Source organism: Oryctolagus cuniculus, chromosome 6 (genome assembly GCF_051225735.1).
Source record: "Oryctolagus cuniculus isolate XC-2025 breed Fujian yellow rabbit chromosome 6, ASM5122573v1, whole genome shotgun sequence".
NCBI classification, from domain to species: domain Eukaryota; kingdom Metazoa; phylum Chordata; class Mammalia; order Lagomorpha; family Leporidae; genus Oryctolagus; species Oryctolagus cuniculus.
Window position 1 is genome coordinate 2,355,599 of NC_142872.1, and position 23,088 is coordinate 2,378,686.

Here is a 23,088-nt window from a genome sequence, read left to right on the forward strand (position 1 = left end):
TATGTTCTCCCTGATCGGTGACGACTGACTGAACACCAAGAGGGAAACCTGTTGGAGTGAGGTGGACACTATGGGAAACGGTGGCTTGATCAGCATAGCCCTGACTGTTAATGAACAACTTAATACATTATCCCTCTTAGTAGTTTTTTTTATCTGTTCTACTTAATATGACTGGTTTAGATCTGTAATTGATGCACAGTTATTCTTAAGTGTTGAAAATTAACTGAAATGTGATCCCTGTTGAACATGGTGGTGGGAATGGGAGAGGGAAGAGATGTATAATTTGGGACATGCTCAGGCTGACTTGCCCCAAGTGGTGGAGTTGGAAGCATACCAGGGGATTCCAATTCAATCCCATCGAGGTGGCATGTACCAATGCCATCTCACTGTTCCAGGTGATCAGTTTCAGTTCACAGTTGGTCATGGTGGAGGGACTGGGAGTCAAAGGGAGCACATCGACAAGTCTAGTACCTGCTAACGCTAACCGATGGAGTAAATAAAAGGGAGAGTGATCCAACATGGGAAGTGAGATACTCAGCAGACTCATAGAATGGCAGATGTCCTAAATAGCACTCTGGCCTCAGAATCAGCCCTAAAGGCACTCGGATCTGGCTGAAAAGCCCATGAGAGTATTTCAGGCATGGAAAGCCAAGACACTCTGGCAAAAGATCTCTGTGAGTGAGATCCCAGTGGAAAGAACAGGTCTTCAAAGAAGGAGGTACCTTTCTCTGAAGGGAGGAGAGAACCTCCACTTTGACTATGACCTTGTCTAAACAAGATAAGAATCGGAGAACTCAGAGGGCTTCCATAGCCTTGGAAACTCATGACTGGAGCATAGGGAGATTACTGATGCCATAGACAGGAGTGTCAATTGGTAAAGTCAACAACAGGAGTCACTGTGCACTTACTCCTCATGTAGGATCTCTATCCTTAATGTGCTGTACATTGAGATTTAATGCTATAACGAGTACTCAAACAATATATTTCACTTTGTGTTTCTATGCGGGTGCAAACTGTTGAAATCCTTACTTAATGCATACTAAACTGATCCTCTGTAAAAAAAAAAAAAAAAAAGAAATTATCAATTCCCAACTTGACTCTCACTGGGATTAAACATGACAATAGGTCTGATCTGATTTCATCATCATTTAAAAAAAATCATCTATTATTTTTCACTTTATGTTTCTGTGTGGGAGCAAACTGTTGAAATCCATACTTGATGTATACTAAGCTGATCTTCTGTATATTAAGATAATCAAAAATGAATCTTGATGTGAATGGAAGGGGAGAGGGAGTGGGAAAGGGGAGGGTTGTGGGTGGGAGGGACGATATGGGGGGGAAGCCATTGTAATCCATAAGTCGTACTTTGGAAATTCATATGCATTAAATAAAAGTTTAAAAAAAATGTGTTTCTTCATGTTGTCTCCCCACACTTTCGTATTTAATCTTTTGAGAATAAATCTGGTGCTTGCCCCGGCAGCACATATTCTAAACTTGTAACGATACAGAGAATAAATCTGCATGGATAAATGCACTGCTTTGTGAGACAAAGCACAGGAGGCACCGTGCAGCTGCCCCGTGTGTGTCTGTGTCTCTGCATCTGTCGGCACCAGCACACTCCCTGGCCAGGAGGGCGATACTCAGATGCTGTTTCTTTAGCTGTCAGGCACTTCCTCAAACCCACAGCCAAGTGCCGACATCTGAGCTGGGCACCCCAGTGCAGAAGCTACTCACCATCTCATTCCTGCACTGTGGGGCAGCCTCAGAAGTCAGGGCCCTGGAGGTGTCTTCCCCTCCACTCCCACACAGGTGCACCTGCACCTGCACCTGCAGGAGGAAACGCAGGTGCCTGTCTGGGTTTGGCCTTACCCTCTGCAGGTCTGCGACGCTGCCTTTGTGCACAGGGCGGTGCCACCTCTGAGCTGGTGCAGCTCCCTGGGGGAGGGATGCCAGGGGCCAGGGGCTGGTCCAGGCTCACCAGCCTCCCTCAAGTGTGGGGGCTTCTGACCCCTGGGGGCCCTTACCGCACTCAGGCCTGCATCTCCTCAGACTCCCCCAACTCCCCAGGGTCTACCCAGAAAATGAGGATCCTGGGATTGTGCTGCTTGACGTAAAAGCCATGCAGTCCCTCAGGTAAGCAAAACCAGGGAGTCGATGTGTTGTTGTCAACACAGCAGTTCCCTAGGCACCCAGGGGCCAGTGTTCCCAAGAAGGATCATGCCGGTGAAGAGCCCGAGCCCGGGCGAAATCAGCCCCGCCCTACCCAGAGGGACACCGCGAGCGTTCCCTTCCTCCTTAGATCTCCAGAAGCAGGGCAACTGGGATTGTATGCCTTCCTTTCACCACGACTTTCCCAGACTAAAAGAGCAAGCCTGGTGCACTGGGTGGGGGATGACGTCACGGGGTGCACGTTCACGTGAAGTGAAGTCAGGTGAAGGCGAATGCTCAGGCACCGTGGAGCAGACGTCATCACCGAATCAGAGCAAGGAAGACTCTGCCTGCAGGTGCGTGTGCACATGTACACAGGCAGGTGCATGTTCTACACACATGCAGGCGCCTGGGCTCCCCCCTCCTCCCTGAGGAACATATGAGCAGACTCGCAGGGCACACGGAGCAGGCGGGATCACCAGCACCACTCGGAATTTGTCCCCGACTTCTGCTGCCGGATGAGGCTGCTGCACTTCCAGCCGCAGATCCCCCTCCTCCCAGTCCCCTCACTCAGGGCTCTCTCTCAGCACCCTGCAAAACACCTCCACAGAACACTCTCAGATCCATTATTTAATTCTGCTCTCCAGACAGTGAGTCATGCATTCATTCAATCACGTCTGAGGTGCTTGGGAGATGTCACCAGCAGACAGAGATCCCTCCACTGCTGATGCTCACTCTTTAGCAACAAGGCAAAGAATAAATAAATAAATAAATAATAAAGTGCACGAGAGTACCATACACTAGAAGCTGATGCAATATATGGAGAAAGTCTCCATGAGTCCAGTGCCAGGGCTGGGACCCTGAGCCCTGGGTGGGCGGCTGTGTCACCCACAGGATTCAGCAGGCTTGGCGTGGAGGGAGCAGTCGGGGGACCTCAGCGGGTGGGGGATTCCAAGCAGCAGCCAGAGTTTGGAAAGCCCCACGATGCAAGCATCTGCTTGGTGTCAACCCAGCCATAAGGCCAGGGGAGTTGGAGCAGAGCGCAGAGGGAGCCGGAGCCAGAGAAGGGATCAGAGTTCACCTGCCTTGGGCCCAAAGCCCACCACTCTCAGTTGAATGGGAACTCAGGGCAAGGGCACCACCATCCTGGGCACTGGATGGCAGCCCTGGCGCTGCTGCACTGAGAAGGGTGGGGGAGAGCCTGGCGGCCAGCAATGGGGCAGTTAGGGAGCTCGGGGCTCTGGGATCTGGGCACCGGGCTCTGGGCAGGCCCTGAAAGAGGTGCTCGTGGGTTCTACGCATGGTGGAATCCAGAAGGGCGCCAACAGGTGTGTGGCTTCCAGAGGTGACCAGCAGGTGCGCGGCCTCCACAGGTGACCAGCAGGGTGGTCTCCCTCAGATGAAGAAGTCCAGGAAGCTTTCTTCTCCTTAGAGGCAGGCGTGGGGAGATGCAGGGCTCAGTTCCAGACACTTTGCGTTTAAGCTGTGTAGGCTGATGTCAGGAAATAGATACGGATGCATGAGATTGTGCTGGTAACGAATCAAAATTCCAGAGAAAATCGCGGAAAGCTTCTCAGAATCGGGTAAGAAAAATGAAGAGGCGATCACGACAGGAGAGCCAGGGCGCGAGGAGCGAGGCGGTGGCGACGGCGGTGGCCAGCACCTGAGCACAGCTATGGAAGCTGCGAGGGCGCGGGGACCGAAGTGTGGGTGGCACCTGGGCCCAGGTATGATGGCCACGAAGGCGCAGGGAGTGGTCCACACCTTGTCTTGGGAGAGCATGGGGTCCACACCTTGTCTTGGGAGAGCATGGGGGTCAACGTTAGTGTGAAGCCACACGGTAAACACACCACTGCGGTAAGGAGGAGAACGAGGGACAGGCAGAGGCGCAGCGGGGAGGAGAGCGGCGCAGGGAGCCGGCACCGAAGGTGGCGCCCAGGGGCTGCGGAAGCGCCACTGCCAAGCCGCAGGGACCACAGACCCGGGACGAGAGGGCCGGGGAGCAAGGAGGTGAAGGTGAAGGCGCAAGAGTCTGCCTACACATAGCCGCTGGCAGGGAGGAAGCCGCGGGACACGTGCGGAGCGCTGCGGAGCGGAGTCCACTCCCCCCCGCGCGCTCCTCCCGCGCACAGTTCCGGGGCGCTCCGGGGGCTTGAAAAGGACAGTGCCCGCCCTCCCCCGGGCCTCAGGCCGCCTCCTCTCCCTCCCCGGCGTCGCCCAGCGGCTGCAGGACCAGCGGCGTGCGGTCGCACACGAAGAAATAGGGTCGCAGTATGCCCGCGAAGAGCTGGCGGAACGAGTAGATGTGCGCGCCGTCGGCGGCGTCGTAGAAGGACACTTCTCCCGCCTCGTAGTCCAGGAACACGCCCACGCGGCGTGGCCGGCGCGAGCGCACGGCAGGCGCGGGCGGCGAGGCCAGCACCAGGTATTCGTCGTCGCGCAGCAGCCACACGGCCCAGACCCCGTGCTCCGGGGACGGCGTGCTCTCCCCGGCCCGCGGCGCAGCGTCTTGGCACACGCCCAGGCCCCACTCGGCGCGCTCGCCCACGGCGACCTCCCAGTAGTGGCGCCCGGACGAGAAGCCCTGCAGGCCCAGCACGCACGGCCACGTGTCGAAGCGCTCGGGGTTGCCGGGGACGCCCCTGGGGCGCGCGCCGTCCTGCACGCTGCGGAGGTCGGCGGTCAGCAGCAGGCTGGGGTGCGCCGTGGCCGGGTCCAGCTTCACGTCAGCTACGGGGGGCGTGCGGAGGAGTAAAGGGCGGATCAGACCTCGGTAGGGGCCGGGCGGGAAGCCCCCCCCACATCGCCCCAGCCTGGCTCCAGCAGGCAGAGCGCGCGCCTGTGCCTTTCTGGCACCTTCGGCGGCCACGGCCCCCAGAGCCAGGTGTCGTCCGGCGCAGACTCGGCCGCAAGGTCCTGTCCTCTGGATGCGCCGGCAGGCGGGGACCCTGTTGCACGGCGCAGAAGCGTTGGAAGCCCCTAAACCCGTAGGAAGTCCTCATGCGTGCTTAGTCTGACTCCTGCCAGACTCGCCAGGCCCTGTTCGTGGCATGGGGATTTGGTGAGGCTTGTTGCGTGTCCAGAGACAATATACTGGATGTGCTGTGTGCACAGTTAGACACGCGCGACCACGGAGGGGCCCGAGACCCCCAGGGGCCGTGAGCTACCAGGGACCCTGAGCTCCACCTGGTCTCACCCAAGACCACCCACCTGGTAGTCTACCTTGTGGCTCAAGAGTTCTGAGAAAATGGGAACTCAGACAAATCAGAAAAGTCTAGCTTATGGCACGTGCACAGTGAGACCCTGTCTGACTTTGGAGCAACCCTAAATCATTGCGCAATCAACATGATATCATCAGCATTGTGGTTTTGTGCAGTGGGCATTCCAGGTGCATGCTGGGAAGCCACATGCACAGAGAGCAAAGGACTGCAATTCCCAGATGTCAATCAAAACTGCCAGATGGAAAAAATCTTCTATGTCGGTAGATTGGAAGAACTGATACCATCTAAATGCGATTTACAGATTCAGTGCAATCTTAAAATGCCAATGAATTAACCTAGATGTCCATCAATTGATGACTGGATAAAGAAAATGTGGTATATATACACTATAGAATAATGCACAGCCATAAAAAGAATGAAATCCTGATTTTCACAAGATGGATGCACCTGGAGACCATTATGTTTGGTGAAATAGGCCAGAACCACAGACAACTGCCACATTTTCCCTGATTTGTGGTAGCTAATATAGAGAAGACACAAAAATTAATGTCAATGAGTGAAATTGACATCTTGGGGTTGGGTTAGTGTTCATTCCTGCTGAACAGTGGTCTTCCTGCTTTTACCTGTTGAACTTTTAGTGACACATTCAGCCTGCGACTATAAAGTAAATTAAAAATATGCTATTGCAAAACTTTAGGAAGAATGAAAGAGCAAAAGAGGAAGGAAGGATGGGAGAAGGAGGCAGGGAATTACCTTAGAACTGTATCCATGAACTACATGAAATCTGTTGTCTATATAAATAAAAAGCAAATTTTAAAAATCTGCCAACCATGAACCTGGCGGCCACATCTGGACTCTCCAGAGAAATGACAGCGTCTCTTGGACCCCGCTGAAATGCCTGGGGCAGGGTAAGTGGCTGAACAGCTCAGCTTGGGGGCTGGGTGCTGGAGGAAACAGTGGGGTGCTTTGGGCACCTAGCCCTCAGCCCCTGGAGCTGGCACTGTCTCTGGACGGTGCCAGAATCCAGCTGAACAAGGGTATACATGCCAAGAGGGCACTGCAGAATGGCCATCTGGTGACCAGAGGTGCTGTGTTGCCCGGCCATGTGAGAGCACAGGCATGCCTTCCTCTCCCTCATTCATAGCCTTCCTTCCCATGGCTACCAGCACAAGAAGGGGGTGCAACTCTGTCGGCGTGGGTCTTGGGGTCAGAGGCTGTGGCCCAAAGCCCCAGACTCCTGCAGCAAAGCAGCTGCAAGATCTCGAGAGAACGCTTTGCTGCCATGGCCCCTGCAGCCCACCCACACAGAGCAAGCGCGGAAGCCCCAAGCCCTAGGCACAGCTCTGCAGGTACGAGGTGCTACGTACCCCGGAACCTCCTCAGCATGTCTCGCATGCCTGGGATGCGGCACAGCGTCCTCAGCTCCAGGGGGATGGTCTCCAGCTCCGGGCGAGTCACAGCCTCACTTCTGGATGGGGCACAGAACCAACAGTCACAGGCGTGGGCGGGGCCCCGCCTGCCTGCTCTGCCCACCCCTCCCTTGGAGATGCAAAGTCGACATACCTGCCCAAGGCTCCTCCTACTCCCTAAAAGTGAAAGAGACACAAGGGTCAGACCTCTGAGCTGCCCCTCACACCCACTCTGGGCACGCTTGGAGAACGCCTGAGAACTATGGGGAATTTGTCTTGTTTAAGGTAAAACTGTCGGGGACAGTGTGTCTGCCTTCATTCAAGCCTCACTCCCTGTGGGTCTGCAGACAGAATCAGCCCACGCAGCACCTATCCACTCTACCAGTGCTAGTGTTTCCCTCAATCGATATCCTCTCACTTGGGTATTTTAATAAAGCATCACATTCTGCATCAATTGCAGGTGGAATTAGGGTGTGATGGATCTAAACCCGGAGAATTTGAGCAATCATTGTAAGTACAGATGTACAATGTCAGCCTTGATGTCTCTGCGAGAACCCCAAATTCCCAGTGCTTGGACACAGATGGCAGAGCTGCTCATTTGGGCGTTACCTAATTAGATAAAGCAGAAAGGCACTCCCGTCTAGCAACATTTTATCTTTGGGGCAGTTGTTAAGTAAGTCACTCCTCTCCGGAAAAAGTCACCCATCAGAAAAACTGACTGGTGTGAAATTCATCCCCCCGCCCTCAGCCCGGGACTGGAAGGACTGTGCCTTGGCTGTGGGGAAAATGGCAGCAGGGAAGGAAGGGAAAGGTGAGCGGCAAAACAACTGTCTACTGCTGAGAGCACTGCTGAGTGCCTACTGTTTACATGCATGCTCTCCCTGCTGCTTCTCTTATACATGAGTGCCTACTGTTTACGCACACCTTCTCCCTGTGGTTGCTATTACAGATGAGAGCCCACTGTTTACACACACCTTCTCCCTGTGGCTGCTATTATAGTTGAGTGCCTTCTGTTTACATACACATTCTCCCTGTGGCTGCTATTATAGATGAGTGCCTTCTGTTTGAGAATATATTCTCTCTCAGATGTCTGTTATTCATTTTAACACTTATTAGGTGCTAAGAAATTTTCACTTTAAATAAGATATTTGAGGTATTGTGAGGTAAGATAGTGAATGTCACTGAGAATATTGGGATTCCTGTGTTTATTGCTGTCATTTAGAAATTAATTTATGCCTGACTCCTTATTAATTCATAAGGAAATGTGTTAATAATACATTTGACTTTTACATAGATACTTTGAAGAAGAGAAATTTAAATAGCAATGTTTTGTAAATAAACATGTTGTAGAGCTAATTTATTGAAGCTCCCTCCCTGTCAGAAGCAGGGTTCACTGACTGCTTGCAAGCATTGCACAGATCACTCATGTGACCATGTGTGTGCACGGTGCCCGCGATGTCTGGAGCTGCCTTAAGGAGGGGGACTCCAGGAAATCCGTTCAGAGTTCTGGGCCGATACACAGAGGATGCCCAGAAAGTTGCTTTCCCTTTCTGTTTTTTTTTTTCTTCTTTTTATTTACTTATTTATTTCATTTGAAAGGCAGAGAGAGAGACAGACAGACAGACTTTCTCATGCACTGGTTCACTCCCCAAATGCCCACAATCACCGGGACCAGGCCAGGCCAAGGCCAGGAGCCTGGACTCCATCTGTGTCTCCCTCATGGATGGCAGGCACCCAAGTACTTGAGTCAACACCTGCTTCTTGATGGCAGGAAGCCAGAACTGGCAGCAGAATTGGGACTTGAACCCAAGCAAGCTGATATGGGGTATGGGCATCTTCACTTTGATGGCTGAATTTCTCCTGCAGATTCCACAGAGACAACACGCACAACAGCAGCCAGGGCTTTCCCCACGCTCTCAAGGGGAACTCAAAGTGAACAGCTCTGTGCCCTGTGCCTGGGCCCTATGCCCTGTGGCTCATGCCCTGTGCCCTGTGAGGCCTCTGCCTGCTCTCCATTCCCAAGCAGACAGAGACTCACACGGGAGTACTGGGATGGGCACAGGGCACCAGCTAAGGCATCAGCACCAGACCTACAGTTTAACGTGGGGTTTCCTGCTGCACAGTGTGTTGCACAGTGTAACACACCCAGCATCCTTTGGGTCCCCAGAGACTTCTGGACTGGACACGGGACATCGCTGAAAACCAGCACAGGCACCACTCACACAGGGCTTCTCACTGCAGCTGGCCTTCTCCTAAATCACTACATGGACTTCAGCTGTTTAAATATTTAGGCTCTGCCTTCCCCATGCACAACCCGGTTCTCCAGGGCCCCTCGGACTCTGACGCTGGTGTCTAGGGTGAGGACGTCTCCTTGGCGGGTAATGCCAGCACTGCCTGTGACATCCCTGAGCCTGCCCGTGCCCCAGGTCCTGGCCTCACCTCCAGCAGGTCAAGGTCCGGGCGCCGGCTCCGCTCCTCCAGCTCCTCAGCCAGCTCCCTCAGGGCCTTGTTGTGCTGGGCCAGCCGGCTTTTGCTGTCCCGCAGCCTCTGCAGCGTGCCTCGCTCCTCTTCCTCCAGCCGCCGCAGCTGCAGCTGCTCCTCCACGGCAAGGTAGCCCCGATGCTTCTCAAACTCCAGCCGGAAGCGCTGCCTCTGCATCTCCACCTTCTCCTGGAGCCGCACAGGGGATGGCACCGTCACCACCTGGGGCAGAGTGGCCCGGCTCCCGCCTCCTGCACCCACTGAGCTCTGTAACTCCATGCACTGACTACCCTACAGCATCCACAGGGGAGTGTCTGGAAAAACGGTTGGATTTTGGTTCCAATGTCGCCACAGGCTTGGAAGGGGAGGCACGTTTGCATCCCAGTGCCAATGCCATATATAAGATGCCACCCAAGAGCTCAGGATTTACTGAGTTGGGACAACAGCGGCCAGCACACCATGGCTGCACTGTAGAAGATACTGCTTCCCCTGCGATGAGCCATGGGAACAACACAGACAACTGAAACGCAGGGATTAGAGAGACCCCCATGGGCGAGGGTAGACAGGGAAGGCTAGAGGCTAACAAACACAGTCACCGTGAACCCAACCTGAGGTCATTGTTCTCTACACAGCCAGGACAGACTGCAGGTTCCTGACCACTAGCTCTGTCAGGCCCTGCACAGAAATAATCCCAGTCCACCCTACTCCCACACCCAAAAGTGTTGAGTGGATCTAAGGAATGTACATTGCTGTGGGATTATTATATCTAAATGTTATTCTTGTGAGGTTATTTTGTGGGAAATAAGGTTTTTTTAAGATTTTTTTTTGAGAGAGTTACAGAAAGGAGAGAGAGAGAGAGAGAGAGAGAGAGGTCTTCTATCTGCTAGTTTACTCCCCAAATGGCTGGAATGGCTGGAATGGCTGGAGCTGGGCCATTCTGAAGCCAAGAGCCAGGAGCTTCTTCCAGGTCTCCCATGCAGGTGCAGGGACCCAAGCACTAGGACCATCTTCTGCTGCTTTCTCAGGCCACAGCAGAGAGCTGGATCAGGAGAGGAGCAGCAGCTAGGACAGGAATGGGCATTCATATGGAATGCCAGAGCCACAGGCCGAGGCTTAGTCTACCGCACCACAGCGCTGGGCCCAGGGAATCAGCTTTGAAAGAGTGCGAGAGGCAATTCACCCTCTCACAGCAGGGCTAACAGGGATTCCCTGCCCCAATTTTCACATTATGACTTCTCGGTTTGATAAAAAGATAAAACCAGTATCTTTTTTATAACCCCAATGACGGTTCGCTCCAAGCTCACAAGACTCAACTCCTTGCTCCAATATTCCATCCCTACCTCTTTCTACCACTTTGTAAGTCGCTAGATGCATGCAGTCCCAGTCTCTTTCCAAAAGCAACCAACTCTGAATTCTGTAATCGGATTTCTGTGCTGAACAACTCACGTGAATATGAGTGATGCTCCTGCATGTTGGAGCTCTGCTGTTGGTGCATGGGGTGCCTAACAGCATGGGACGAGAGCGCGTAACAGCCGGAGCTAGAGGGATGGTGCTGGGAGAAGGAAGTTGGCTACAATTCATGGTCTGTTCACACCATCCTAAGCACTACAGTTATATCTTCAGGGATAGAAAGATTAGGTGTTTTTGTGAATTTAGAGCTCACATGTATCAGTCCTGTCTTTGTTGGATTTGTCTCCCCAGGTACATTACTGATGCAATGATCACACAAGTTCACTTGTCTTTGAAAGGGACCTTAGGATCATCTCTATGTTAGAATGATTCCTGGAGGGTTTAAAATAATACAGGACTCCAGGTCTTGGGTATACGGGTTCTGAGTTCTTAAATCTATGGTCAGGCTGGGATTGAACACAGCTGACTTGGATCACTAGGTAAAAGTAACAAAAATTGCTGATTAATGTCTATTCTTATCTACAATTTACAGAGCAGTAGGAACATACAAGACCCTCGTGGAACATTTTTACAATAAAATGGTCCTTATGGAATTACCTAGAGTGTGAGGCTAAATTTTCCAGTAAAACAACAAAGAAAGAATTATAAAAATAAAGAGAATGGTCAGAGAAGGTTGTTGGTAGAGAAAGAATAGCAACATTCTATAACACAAACCCTGGCTGCCATATTATATAACACATTGCATATATAATACACACTGAGTTTATAGATATTATAAAACACATTGCATATATAATATCCAGGTAGAGTTTATATATTATATAACACTGTGTGTGTAATACATGCATAGTTTATATACATATGGCACATTGTACATAAAATTCACACATTGAGTATATAGATATTATATAATACATTGCATATATAACATACATGTGGAGTTTATATATGCATAGTTTGTGATACACACATATCTTGTGTACATATGGCATATTGCATAGTTTATAGATGTCACATAGCACATGGTTTCTACAGTTTCTCAGTCTTGCCGCTACTGACCTCGATCAGACCACTCTGGAGTGAGCTGCAGGGACCGTCCTGTGCCTCATAGGGTGTTAGCTGCATCCCTGGCTGTGACCACCAGTGAGATGCCATCCCCTCCAGTGTGACAGCCATACATACCTCTGCATTTTGCAACACGTCTGTTGGGGAGGATGTGAAATCTTCCCAGGTTGGAAACTACCACATGTGTGTGCGTGTGTGTGCATGTGTGTGTAAATGAACTAAATGAAAAGAAATCGGGTTGGAGAGGTGCTGAATGGACAGAACGCCTGGAGGGATTGGCTGAACGAGGCTGCAGGTTCTCAGGATGACCCTGTCCATAAGGCAGATGTTACTGGCTGCAGTCCATATGTGCAAAGCCGTGAGGTTGTCTTTATGTCAATGCCCTGACAGAAACATTCGTAAACCAGGAGTGGCAGAAGGAAGCTTAGCCCTCGGTAGAAGGGTGCAGCCATGGGCGTGCAGCAGGGTGAAGATGGCAACACTCCTTGTTTATAGTGAGGACTGGCAGTGTCGGTAGAAGTGAGAACAAGGGACGCCATGACTTATGGGCCCTAGAGGGCTCAGGATGGCGCTGAGATGTTTGTCCCCAGCAGCAGGAATATGGAGAAAGGCTGGAGCAGGGAGGGGCAGTGGCCGAGTGACCTGCAGACTGACTGCACCCTTCAGTGAGAGCCCCTGAAGCCCACGGTCAGCTGGGGTTCCGGTGCCCACAGCCACCTACCTTCCAGATGACCGTCTTCTTCCCCACGTTGGCCTCCTGCACCAAAGCTTCCTCCAGCTCTTTCCGCACATGCTCCAGAGCCCTCTGGAGCTTCACCTGTTAGGGAAGATTTTCCAGAATCATTACTGGTGCCCTGGGTACCCGACGTCCCCCCAGAGCCTGGGGCAGCACAGAGCCCAGCTACAGCACAGCCCACACAAACACTCTTGGTTAGTGTCTAAATGAGCATGGTGCAGTTTAACACCAGACACAGCCAGAGAGTCATCTACAACCGTGTTCATTGCATCAGTCTTCACAGGAGTAAAGCTGATTTTTAAAACATTGAAAGTCAGATAGAGAAAAAGATTTTAGATTAGCCAGACAGAGTAAAGGTAATATGGTAACTAACAGAGCACCTAAAAGGTAATCCTTAGCAGTGAAACTGACCCTTTGAGAAGTGATGACTTTGAACAGCCCTTGTCTCGACTGTTGAGGAGGTGTTTTATTTTTCTTTTCATACTATTTGTTGAACTCTTTACTTAGTGCAGGGTTCATCTTATGAGTATAAAGTTAACTGAGAATAGATCTTTGTAAAAAATAAGAAGGGGACTAGGAGAGGGAGGAGGAAGAAGAGTGGGAGGGAGGGTAGGGTGGGAAGAATCACTATGTTCCTAAATTTGAATATATGATATGCTTGAAGCTGGTATACCTGAAATAAAAGGTTTCTAGGTTAAAAAAAAGGTAAGGTATTGAAGGATATTTAATAAGAAATACAACACAATGATAGATAAACATGTTGTAATATTTATCTAATTTTCATTTTTTATTTGAAAAGCAGAAAACCAAAGAGGAGGAGACACGTAAACATGCAGAGAGGACTTCCACCTGCTGGTTCACTCCCCAAACACCCACAACAGCCAGAGACAGGCCAAAGTCCACAGCGGGGGACTCAATCCAGGTCCCCCACATGGATGGCAAGGACGCCAGTACTGCAGCCATCACTGCTGCCCCCCCCCCAGGTGCTCATTCCCAGGAAGCTGGGTTGGAAGCAGGCATCCCAAAAACTTAAATTGTTGGCCAAAGCCCACTCCATTACATCTCACGAGTCTAAAGCAGTTACAACAAAAGCTCTGACTGCAAAGTGCAAGTCCTACACGAAGGGCAATGCTGCAGAGCACACCGGTGGGGCGGCATCTGGGGAGGTGCAGGCGCTGCATTTGCCAAGGCGCAGGTGCAGCCTGCAGGTGGGGAGAAGCAGTCTCTGACACACACTGCCCCAGAAGCAGGGAGGTGAGAGCAAGAGTGGACAACAGTGAGGACACAAATTTCGCTGGAGGCCAAGGCTGGGTACACCAAAGGCCTCAGAAGCATGACTTAGCACCTGCTGCCGGGGTTAGCGCTGCACTCCTATTTTATTCAAAAAATAACGCAGAGAACAGCTTTAGAAAGACCTCCAGCCTCACTCCAAACGGGAGGAAGGAGGGATGGCTTCTACCTGGAAGGTGCCGGACTCACTCTGTAGATGGTAACATAAATGAAGAAGGAAAAGCAGACGAGAGGTTTGCAGAGGGAAGGTGAGGGGAAGGAGCCCAGGCCCTGGGCTAAGGAACTAAGTAGCTAAGGAAGTTACTGCGCAGTGGAGTGGGATGGCCCAGTGGTTAGCACCTGGGGAGACAGGAGACGGCCCCTGGCCTCAGGTGTGGCCCCGAGAGTGGGTTCAGAGCTGGTGCAGCAATGTGCCCACCAGGAGGCTCAGATGGCAGTCCGGCTCTGCTGGGCTGGGCAGCCCAGGCGTGTGCTCTGCCGTGACCTGTCGAGCCCAAGCCACTCCCAACGATGCCCACAATGGTGGCTCCATCAGTCACGCCCACAGAGCACCACGCAAAGCCATGCAAGGTGCTGCCCACCTGAGACTCCCAGCGAGAGCTCGCCGCAGATGCCCCATGGAATCAAGACCCCGCAGGGCACTCGGCCTCCTCCGGGCCTTGGGCACCCGCAAGACACGCCGTGAGCGACATCAAAGGGCTGGGAGGGCCTAGGAATAGCGGCCAGTCTTAAGGAGGCGTCCCCAGATGACCAGAGCCCGGACTCAACCAGCACAAGCAGGAAGACCCCAGGACCCTGGAGCGGTGAGGGTCACACCGACCGGAGCCTCTCTGGCCTCACCTCGCGGGGCCCAGGAGCCTCTCCTGTAGCTCCCAGGAGCCCCAGCTGGCGGCATCCGAGAGCCCCACCCGGAGCCTCACCTGGTAGCGCGCAGCCGCCTCGGGCAGCGGCGCGGTGCGGTGGCCCCGGTGCTCTGCGGCCGCGCACACCCAGCACAGCGCCAGGAGCTCCTCCTCGCAGAAGCGGCTCAGTGGCTCCCGGTGCCGCGCGCAGCGCCGCGCCCCCGCCGGGACCGCCGCCAGCCCCAGCCGCCGCACGCTGTCCACCAGGCCGGCCAGCTGCCGGTTGGGCCGGAGGCTCGCGGGCCGGAAGGGGCCGCGGCACTGCGGGCAGGCGTAGACGCCACCGCGCGAGCTCTCTGCCTTCTCGCACAGCTCAGAGATGCAGGCGCGGCAGAAGCTGTGGCCGCAGTCCACGCTGACCGGCTCCTGCAGGAAGTCTAGGCACACGGGGCAGCGGGCCTCGTCGCGCAGCCGGTCTGCGGGCGCCCCCGAGGCCATGCCGCGCACCCAGGCTCCGCCGCCCTGTCTCGCTGGGCCACCCCGACCTTCCTCGCTGCCCCTGTCAGTCTCCGCCCAACGGGTTTATCTGCTGCCCCGGGCTGGACTCCAACTGAGCCACTCCCGGTGAAAGCCGGCCAGTCTGCCACCCAGAAAGACAGCGACAAAGTGACATCCCTGGGAGCCTCACCTCTGGGGACCTGGTGCTTCCAGCCGTAGCCCCAGCCGCACCTGCACCCCACACCCTCACCTGGGTGTTGTGCTGCACCTGCACCCCTCACTCACTTCTGTGACTGGCTGTGAGCATGCTAACAGCAGGTGTGCAGCCCAGCAACAAGTCTAAACAGGAGACCATTGTCCAGCGCAGTTCAGTGAGGGTCTGGTAAGAGATGCACCAGGGTGTGCAAAGCAAATCTCGGAGGGGGCACAGATGTGGGCTGAGCTATTTCTTAGAGGAATGCTTCAGAAGAGCCCACCAACGCTACCCCTGTGGACCAGGAGCAGGAGGCTGGACAGAGAGGGTGGCATCCCCAGAGGGAGGCACAGTCAGGGAGGGCGCCCAGGGAGCAGACAAGCCCCAGGTATGATTGTCAGCAGGACTGAGCACAACTGTGGTGTGCGTGAGTTTGAAGCCATGGGTGGGGCAGGAGCCTGCAGGCCTCCGCCATTCCTCAGCACATGGCCGTGCTTCTCTGGGGCTGTGAAGAGGTTCAGAAGGCACAGAGTGAGGGAATGCAGGACTCTGTCCTCAAAGAGCCGTGTGAGCTGCTGGGAGAGACTGGCACAGAATGTGGCAGACACACACCGCAGTCCTGGCCAGTCCTGCAGGAAAAAAAACAGATTTGGGAGGCGGCGCAGGGACCAGGGCAGCCCCTGACGGCCTCTGAGCTGACCTGTGAGGGTGAATATCAGCTGGAAAGGAGGAAGAGACCCCCTCTGAGGCTGCAGGGGAGGGGCAGTAGGCCCCTGCATGACTCAGTGGTTCCGGGGCAAGCGGAGGACTCAGGGCCTGGTGCATGGCTGCAGATAAAGCTGGGGGCAGGCGGGTCCATGACTCAGGCCTGGCAGCTCCTGGAAGGTCTAGGGTTTATGGTAAGAACAAAGTCTTGCCTTGGAGCTCTGCGGGGACCAGGGTCGGAAGGATTTTGAGGCCATCTGTCTGAAGGGTTAGATGGGTCATTAAAATGGATGGACTCTGAGAACAAACACAGGTAAGCAAAGCCTTGGAGAAGAGAGCAAAAGGGCAGAGGGCTTCGAAGAAGGAGAGCAGGCCCTGGCTGCAGACTGCAGGCCGTGCCACCCGCCGCAGGCTTGAGGCAGCTGTGCCAGCCCTCAGACAGCAAGGATGCCCAGGCTGCCACTCTACACGGAGCTCAGAGCACTGAGTGAGCTGGCTGACGCGGTACCAGGCTGCCACTTGTACACGGAGCTCAGAGCACTGAGTGAGCTGGCTGCTGTGGTACCAGGCTGCCACTCTACACGGAGCTCAGAGCACTGAGTGAGCTGGCTGACGCGGTACCAGGCTGCCACTCTACATGGAGCTCAGAGCACTGAGTGAGCTGGCTGACGCGGTACAGTTAACAGAGGTCCTGGCACACCTGGCATGTGCATTTCAGTGAAGAAGGAAGAAAGAAAGGAAATGACAAAACAAGTGGAGGAGGGCTAGCTGCATTAGGACAGGGAGGGTTCTACTTGAACACTTAACTGTTTTGCTTGAAAGGCAGCGAGGGAGGGAGGGAAGGAGCAAGAGCTCTTCCATCCACTACTCCATTCCACTGATGCCCGCAGCGGCCAGGGCAGGGCCAGGCTGAAGCCAGGAGCCGGGAGTTCCATCCTGGTCTACCATGTGGGTGCAGGGACCCAAGCACTTTGGCCATCATCCACTGCCATGAGGGTATTTGTAGGAAGCTGGGTTGGAACCCAAGTGGGACTGGATCCCAGGTACTCTTACATGGAGTACAGCAGCCTAACCACTGTGGCACAATGCTCACCCCAGGTGTTTTTAATTTTGTTCACTGCTGTGTCTCCGTACCTACAGAGAGCACCTGGCACACAGGCACCCTCAGGAAATACCAGTGGGAGGGACCAGGGCAAAAGAGAATGGAGAGGACTGGCTAGCTTATCATAGGAGTCTCCCACAGGTGGCTTGAGGGGCCCAACGTGAGGTCTGTAGCTGGCACATTTCACATGTTCTGCATTCCGTGTTCACACACTCATGTACGACCTCCGTGTTCACACCTGTACATGACCTCACTCCATGTTTACATGCTCACATATGATGCCTCATTCCATGTTTACATTCATAAATGATCTCTATGTTCACACCTGTACGTGACCTCAGTCCATGTTTACATGCTCATATGTGATGTCTTGTTCCATGTTTACACTCATCAATGATCTCCATGTTTACATGTTCCTGTATGATATCTCATTCTATGTTTACACACTCTACATGATTTCACTCGATGTTGGGAACATGACCCATGGCTGCCTCCCTGGGTCGGGAAAGCTCATGGATTAGGTGGGAGACAGCTGGGCAAGCTTGGATGGGAGGGGCTGGGGTCAGGCCTGTGGGATTGGAAGGAATTTAGTCCTGGATGTCCATGTGTAAGGCTCTGGCTCCTGCAGAGGCATGGGTGCTCCGGGCACTGTCACTCCTGTTTTTTGGTTTCTCCAGCCTGGCTTCCACCTTCTGTGCCCCCAGGCCGCTTGGCAGGTGGTTCTCAGCTCTGGGGTCCCTCTGTGACCCCGGGCTGCTTGACAGGGGGTTCTCAGCTCTGGGGTATCTCTGTGCACATGTAGCCCAGTCCTAAAATGCGTGGGCTTAGAGGAAGTGATCAGAGCCAGCTTCAAGGCCTGGATGCCTAATGAGAGAGTATGAGTCGGGCGTCACAGCCATGTGTGACACCCTCTCTCCCTCGTCCCTTCCCTGACTCCAACGTTTACAAACATAGCCTCCCAAAGAGTTTAGCTAAACTCCCTACACACACATGCCATCCTTCTTGTCTGGGGGTCCTCTCCATTTGTGCCCCAACTTCTCTGATTATTGTTCCTTGTTGCTGTTCTTGAGTTCATGTATAAGAAAAGAAAACAACAGAAAGAGAAAGATGCAGGAGGGGGGAGAGAGAGAGGGAGAGAGAGAGAGATCATCCATCTACTGGTTCACTCTCCAAATGCTCCCAACAGCCAGGGCTGGGCCAGGCCAACACCCAGAACCAGGAGCCCCACCGTGGTCTCCCACATGGGTGGCAGGGGTTTTGCCTTTTTCTGGACCTTCAGAACATGACTGTCTTGGACTTGTGTCTCCCGGTGTAGCAGCTCTTTAGGTAGACCCCAGCAAGAGCCCCCCCACTTCAGCGTGTGGCCACGGACCCGCAGCATGCAGGCCAAAAACAGAAGCACCCCATGGACTTTGCTCCTCCTCAGGCAGCTACGCCTGCAAGTTAGTGCAGTCGCTTCTGTGTATGAAATTAGAATAGACTTAGATTTCAGGAAGCACTTCGGCACCTGCCTCTCTAAGACGTCACTTCCCTGATCAACACAGCACAGCCACAGCTCCAGAGGGGTGTGGAGCCTCAGTTCCAGAACGTTCTTCCTTTTCCTGGACCAAAATACATTTTCCTGAAGCCTCCACCTGTCCATGGCATTTTTAACTTTAGGATGAAACTGCAGTCATAATTCCTCCCTGAAAACCACTTCTTTCCTCTCTCAAGCTGTCTTGTCTGCAATGGAGGCGGCACCCCCAGCCTCCATCACGCTCTCCCAGCATGACCCCGAAAGCCACGATGCTGTCCATGGACTGCACACTGATGACCTGGGATCTCATGGAGCATGGACCTGGACCCCTCATGGAGCATGGATCCGGAACCCAAGGCAGGAGCTCCAGGCAGTCTGCAGGCCCCATGCTCACCCTGTGATGAGCCCAGGCTTGCCTTTCATTACGTTGAGAGCAAGCACCTTTTGCTGTGGCTAGAGATGAAACGAGGACCTGTGTTTGCAAACTGAAGTTGCCTTAAAGAGCTCCTGGGAACAGAATGAGCCCATTCTGGTGCAAGTATTTTTGAAATCCATGCTTAGCTTCTTCCTCAAAGACCCCATGTATGGCCCCGACAGCCAGCTGTTCTGGCTGGTACTGGTGGTGCTGTGGTACTTTGATCTGGTGGCCTTGAGCCAATCACTCTCTTTCTGGGCCTCTGAGTTCCTTCTTCTAAGTGGACACTGGACACGCAGACCACCGTGAGGGTGAGGTCATGTGTGCAAGCCACTCAACCCTGAAAACCAACTCAACGAATGCTCCACAAATGGCAGTATTCTATATTTTACAGTGAAGTTAGGCTGTGATCTCAGGGAACTGTGGTCATTTCTCTTATGTTCTAATGATTTCTGGCAGCCATTTATTAGCATAAAATTGCCAGTAAATGACTGGGTAAAAATACCATGGTAAAAGATAGTTATAGGACTTCAGATTTCTCTGTGCACAAGTTAATAATGCACCTGTGAAGGGCACCTTCAAAACAGCTTTACCGAGAAATATAAAAGAAGAGTTTTGGAATATCACTTTAGATAAAGTTTGAATAAAGATATCAGGGAATATATTGTTTTTGTGTGCTACGCATCATTGGGTGTTTATTTTTACTTCAATGCAACTATTAATTACTATGCAGTTACTTAAAACAAGTTAACAATAAGGTTATGAAGGTCAAGTTGAGAAATCAGTAAGATTGACGGTTCCGAGGCTCCATCACCCCGGCTGCCGTGGTGTTCACAGGAAGGCTGTCCCCGCCCACAGAACACCCCGTTTCAGTCCCTGCTGCTCCATGTTCCCCATCCAGCTCCCTGCTAATGCTCTAGGGAGGTAGCAGATGATGGCTCAAATCCTTGAGCCCCCGCCACCCATCTGGGAGGCCTGGATGGAGTTCCTGGCTCCTGTATCCAGCCTGGCAGAGCCCTGGCTGCTGTGGGCATTTGGGGAGTGAGCCAGCAGAGGGAAGATCTTATCTATCCCCCTCTTTCTCTGTCACTTTACCTTTCAAATAAATGTTTTTAAAAAAAATATTTTAAAAATGACTAAAAGGGTTTTGGAGAGAAAATTCAGGTTTCTTGTGCCTATTCCAGAAGAGCACAGATTGGGTCTTCAAAATTTAAGTTTTCCCGGTGATATGAATTATTTAGTTTACCTATGTGTACACAGTTGTCAAACAGCCACCTCTGTAAAGTGTGGCGGCAGAAGCTACTCAGTGAAGAGTAACTTCTACATGTTTGGTCGTCAGAACTGTTCCATCACTAACTGCCTACTTCTTTCATTTTGGAGGAACACTCTTGTCTGATTCAATTTCCAGTTCAGCATTGCCGGGGCCTGTCCTAAGTTCAGTGTTTCCAATCCTATTTCCAGCAGAGCATGGGAGCTGCCACTGTCCCTGGTGGGCAGATTCAAGTCTCGGAAGGCCGACCTCATTGTTCATGCACCTGATTGGCAGCTCACAGGAGAGTGTCTGGGGAGCAGGGCTCTCAAGGGCAGGTCCCCAGGCGCCCCATGGTTATTGAAGGGAGGCAGCTGCTTCAACCAAACCCAGCACCAGCAGGAGATGGCAAACTGCAGATCAGACGATGGAAGCCTAGTGCAAGTTAGGTTGGAGGAGAGTAACCCGGAGCCCGGGGCAGGGGCAACGCAGGGCTCTGTGCACTGGCAGGGGGAAAGGGGGTTTCCAGGGAGAAGGAGGAGCTTGCTTCAGCCTGTAGTGCACGTGCTGGGTGCTGCGTCCCACAGCCCAGATCTCCAGGTCTGGTTGTTGTGGCTGCGGACATCAGGCTGGGAAATGAGCCCTAGCTATGGGGGCACAGCTCGCCTTTGCTCGTCGGTGTGGAAACTGTCACTAATTCTGCCCCAAGAGGCAAGTGTGTGCCACACTAGTAACAACAGTGACCAAGACAGAGTTCTCAAGAAGTCAGCGGCTGCTTCGTCCATGTAAGACTGCATGGAAGAACAGCAACTGTCTTAATTCTGTTTATTTTAATACAATTTCAAAGAAAGCTGCAAAACAGGAGCTTAGCTGCATCTCACTGCGTGGCACTGATGCCGACCCAGCCTCCTGGGAGCCGAGTTCTGTGCTTCCCTCATCCCGATGAGATTTGAGGTAATGTCAGCCCTGGGAGGTAACCCCAGCAAAATCACAAGTGGCAAGAGGCAGGGGCTTCTGTGTTAGGAAGGGTGAGTCGGGAGTCGGGGTTCAGCAGGGTGGCAGCTCCCTGGGCCTGTGTGAGCTCTGGGAAGAGCCACACCAACCCCATCTTGATACTAATTCTATCTACTTAATTAAATCAAAACGGCACTTACACAGTCTCCCTCTGTGGTCTTAGTTATGTTCAGCTGTATCTTGTTAAAGAGACATGGAATTATAGGTTCATGCCTCTGGAAAGCTGTACCCAGAGACATCAACTATTAGAAATCCTGTCTGGAGTTCCAAGCTTGAATATTATCAGCATCTTTTGTGTTCTGTGCGTCTTTTCTGTGTTCTGTGCCTCTCCCCAATTTCTCTGTCCCCTGTAGGCAATGGCCATGCCCCCGAACAAGTCCGCTGTCACTGAGTTTCAGCTCCTAGGGTTCCAGAACATTGTTGAGTGGCAGACTCTGCTCTTTGCCATTTTCCTGGCTGTCTACACTCTCACCATTGCAGGCAATGTTGTTGTCATCGCTGTGGTGAGCCAGCAGCAGCTGCTGCACTCTCCGATGTACTCTTTCCTTAAACACCTCTCCTGTCTGGAGATCTGCTACACGTCCACCATCGTGCCCCTTCTCCTCGCCAGCCTGCTCTCGGGGGGCCGGGCCATCTCCTTCTCTGCCTGCATGGCACAGCTCTACTTCTTCGTGTTCTTTGGGGCTACCGAGTGCTTCCTCCTGGCCATGATGGCCTGCGACCGCTATCTGGCCATCTGCCGCCCACTCCACTACCCCGTCCTCATGAGCCCCGAGACCTGCACCAAGCTAACGGCTGCCTCCTGGCTGATGGGCGCTGGCACGGGCTTTCTGCCTTCCCTGATGATCTCCACGTTGGACTTCTGTGGCCGCAACCAGATCAACCACTTCTTCTGCGACCTCCACCCACTGATGCAGCTGTTGTGCTCCAGTGTCCGTGTCCCCGAGCTGGCCATCTTCGTCCTGTCCATCGCCGTCCTCTGCATCTGCTTCTTCCTGACCCTCATGTCCTACGTGCTCATCGTGTCCTCCATCCTGAGGATCCCTTCAGCCTCTGGCCGGATGAAGAGCTTCTCCACCTGCGGCTCCCACCTGGCTGTTGTCACCATCTACTACGGCACTATGATCTCCATGTATGTGCGCCCCCGTGCCCAGCTGTCACCGGAAATCAGCAAGATCGCTTCTGTCTTCTACACTGTGGTCACCCCACTGCTGAACCCTGTTATCTACAGCTTGAGGAACAAAGACTTCAAAGAGGCTGTTAGAAAAGTTGTGAGGAGGAAGTGTGGTATATACAGAGTTGGAGTGAGAGGAAGCTCCGTTGTTTGATAAGGAAAGCTGCGGAGGACACTTGGTGGACTGAGTGAGGCCTGGGGTGGTGGCTACAGAAGCTCTGCTGATGTCCCTGTGGGCCCAGGATGGACCCCACAGGTCAGAGCGGAGCAGCTGCTGGCGGGGGTCTCTGGCCAACAACCGATCAAAGGTGAATGGTCTCTGTTAAACCATGCTGGGGGAAATTTTATCCTTGGTTGCTTTCTTTTACCATCTAATGGGAATCAAGATGGTAACATTCCAGGGCCTTGTGACTACACACATGTGAGCTTCAGATTGTACGGGATTCCTCTTTTCTTTCAATAGCCTTAGGTACAAAAGTCTCTATAACTTCTAAGCACTGTTGGGAAATCCTTAGGACCTTTGTGGACCTGACCCTAATGGGACACTGGTGTTTGTTAAACAGCTATGGAAAGAAGGAATGAAAAAGAATATGTGTGAAATGGGCATTTATCCACAATAT

At 52.9% G+C, this 23,088-nt stretch overlaps 2 protein-coding genes across 3 annotated transcripts; one reads left to right on the forward strand and one right to left on the reverse strand.

Moving 5' to 3' along the window:
- Window positions 1–2,765: 2,765 nt before the first annotated feature.
- Window positions 2,766–15,187, reverse strand: LOC127485456 (E3 ubiquitin-protein ligase TRIM58). 2 transcript variants are annotated; one of them, XM_070075952.2, is made up of 6 exons: window positions 14,681–15,187; window positions 12,456–12,551; window positions 9,218–9,448; window positions 6,933–6,955; window positions 6,737–6,837; window positions 2,766–4,878 (listed from the first exon to the last, which is right to left on the reverse strand). In XM_070075952.2, the coding sequence occupies exons 1-6, from the start codon at window positions 15,098–15,100 to the stop codon at window positions 4,334–4,336; spliced, it is 1,416 nt and encodes a 471-aa protein (XP_069932053.2). In that variant the 5' UTR covers window positions 15,101–15,187; the 3' UTR covers window positions 2,766–4,333. The 2 variants fall into 2 exon arrangements, with proteins under 2 accessions (XP_069932053.2, XP_089190856.1); XM_089334730.1 differs by having other exon boundaries at window positions 2,766–3,640; window positions 14,681–15,176.
- Window positions 15,188–21,156: 5,969 nt separating this feature from the next.
- LOC100341660 (olfactory receptor 11L1) lies at window positions 21,157–22,920 on the forward strand. The gene has a single exon (XM_017339486.4). The coding sequence runs from the start codon at window positions 21,651–21,653 to the stop codon at window positions 22,620–22,622; it is 972 nt and encodes a 323-aa protein (XP_017194975.4). The 5' UTR covers window positions 21,157–21,650; the 3' UTR covers window positions 22,623–22,920.
- The last annotated feature ends 168 nt before the right edge of the window (window positions 22,921–23,088 follow it).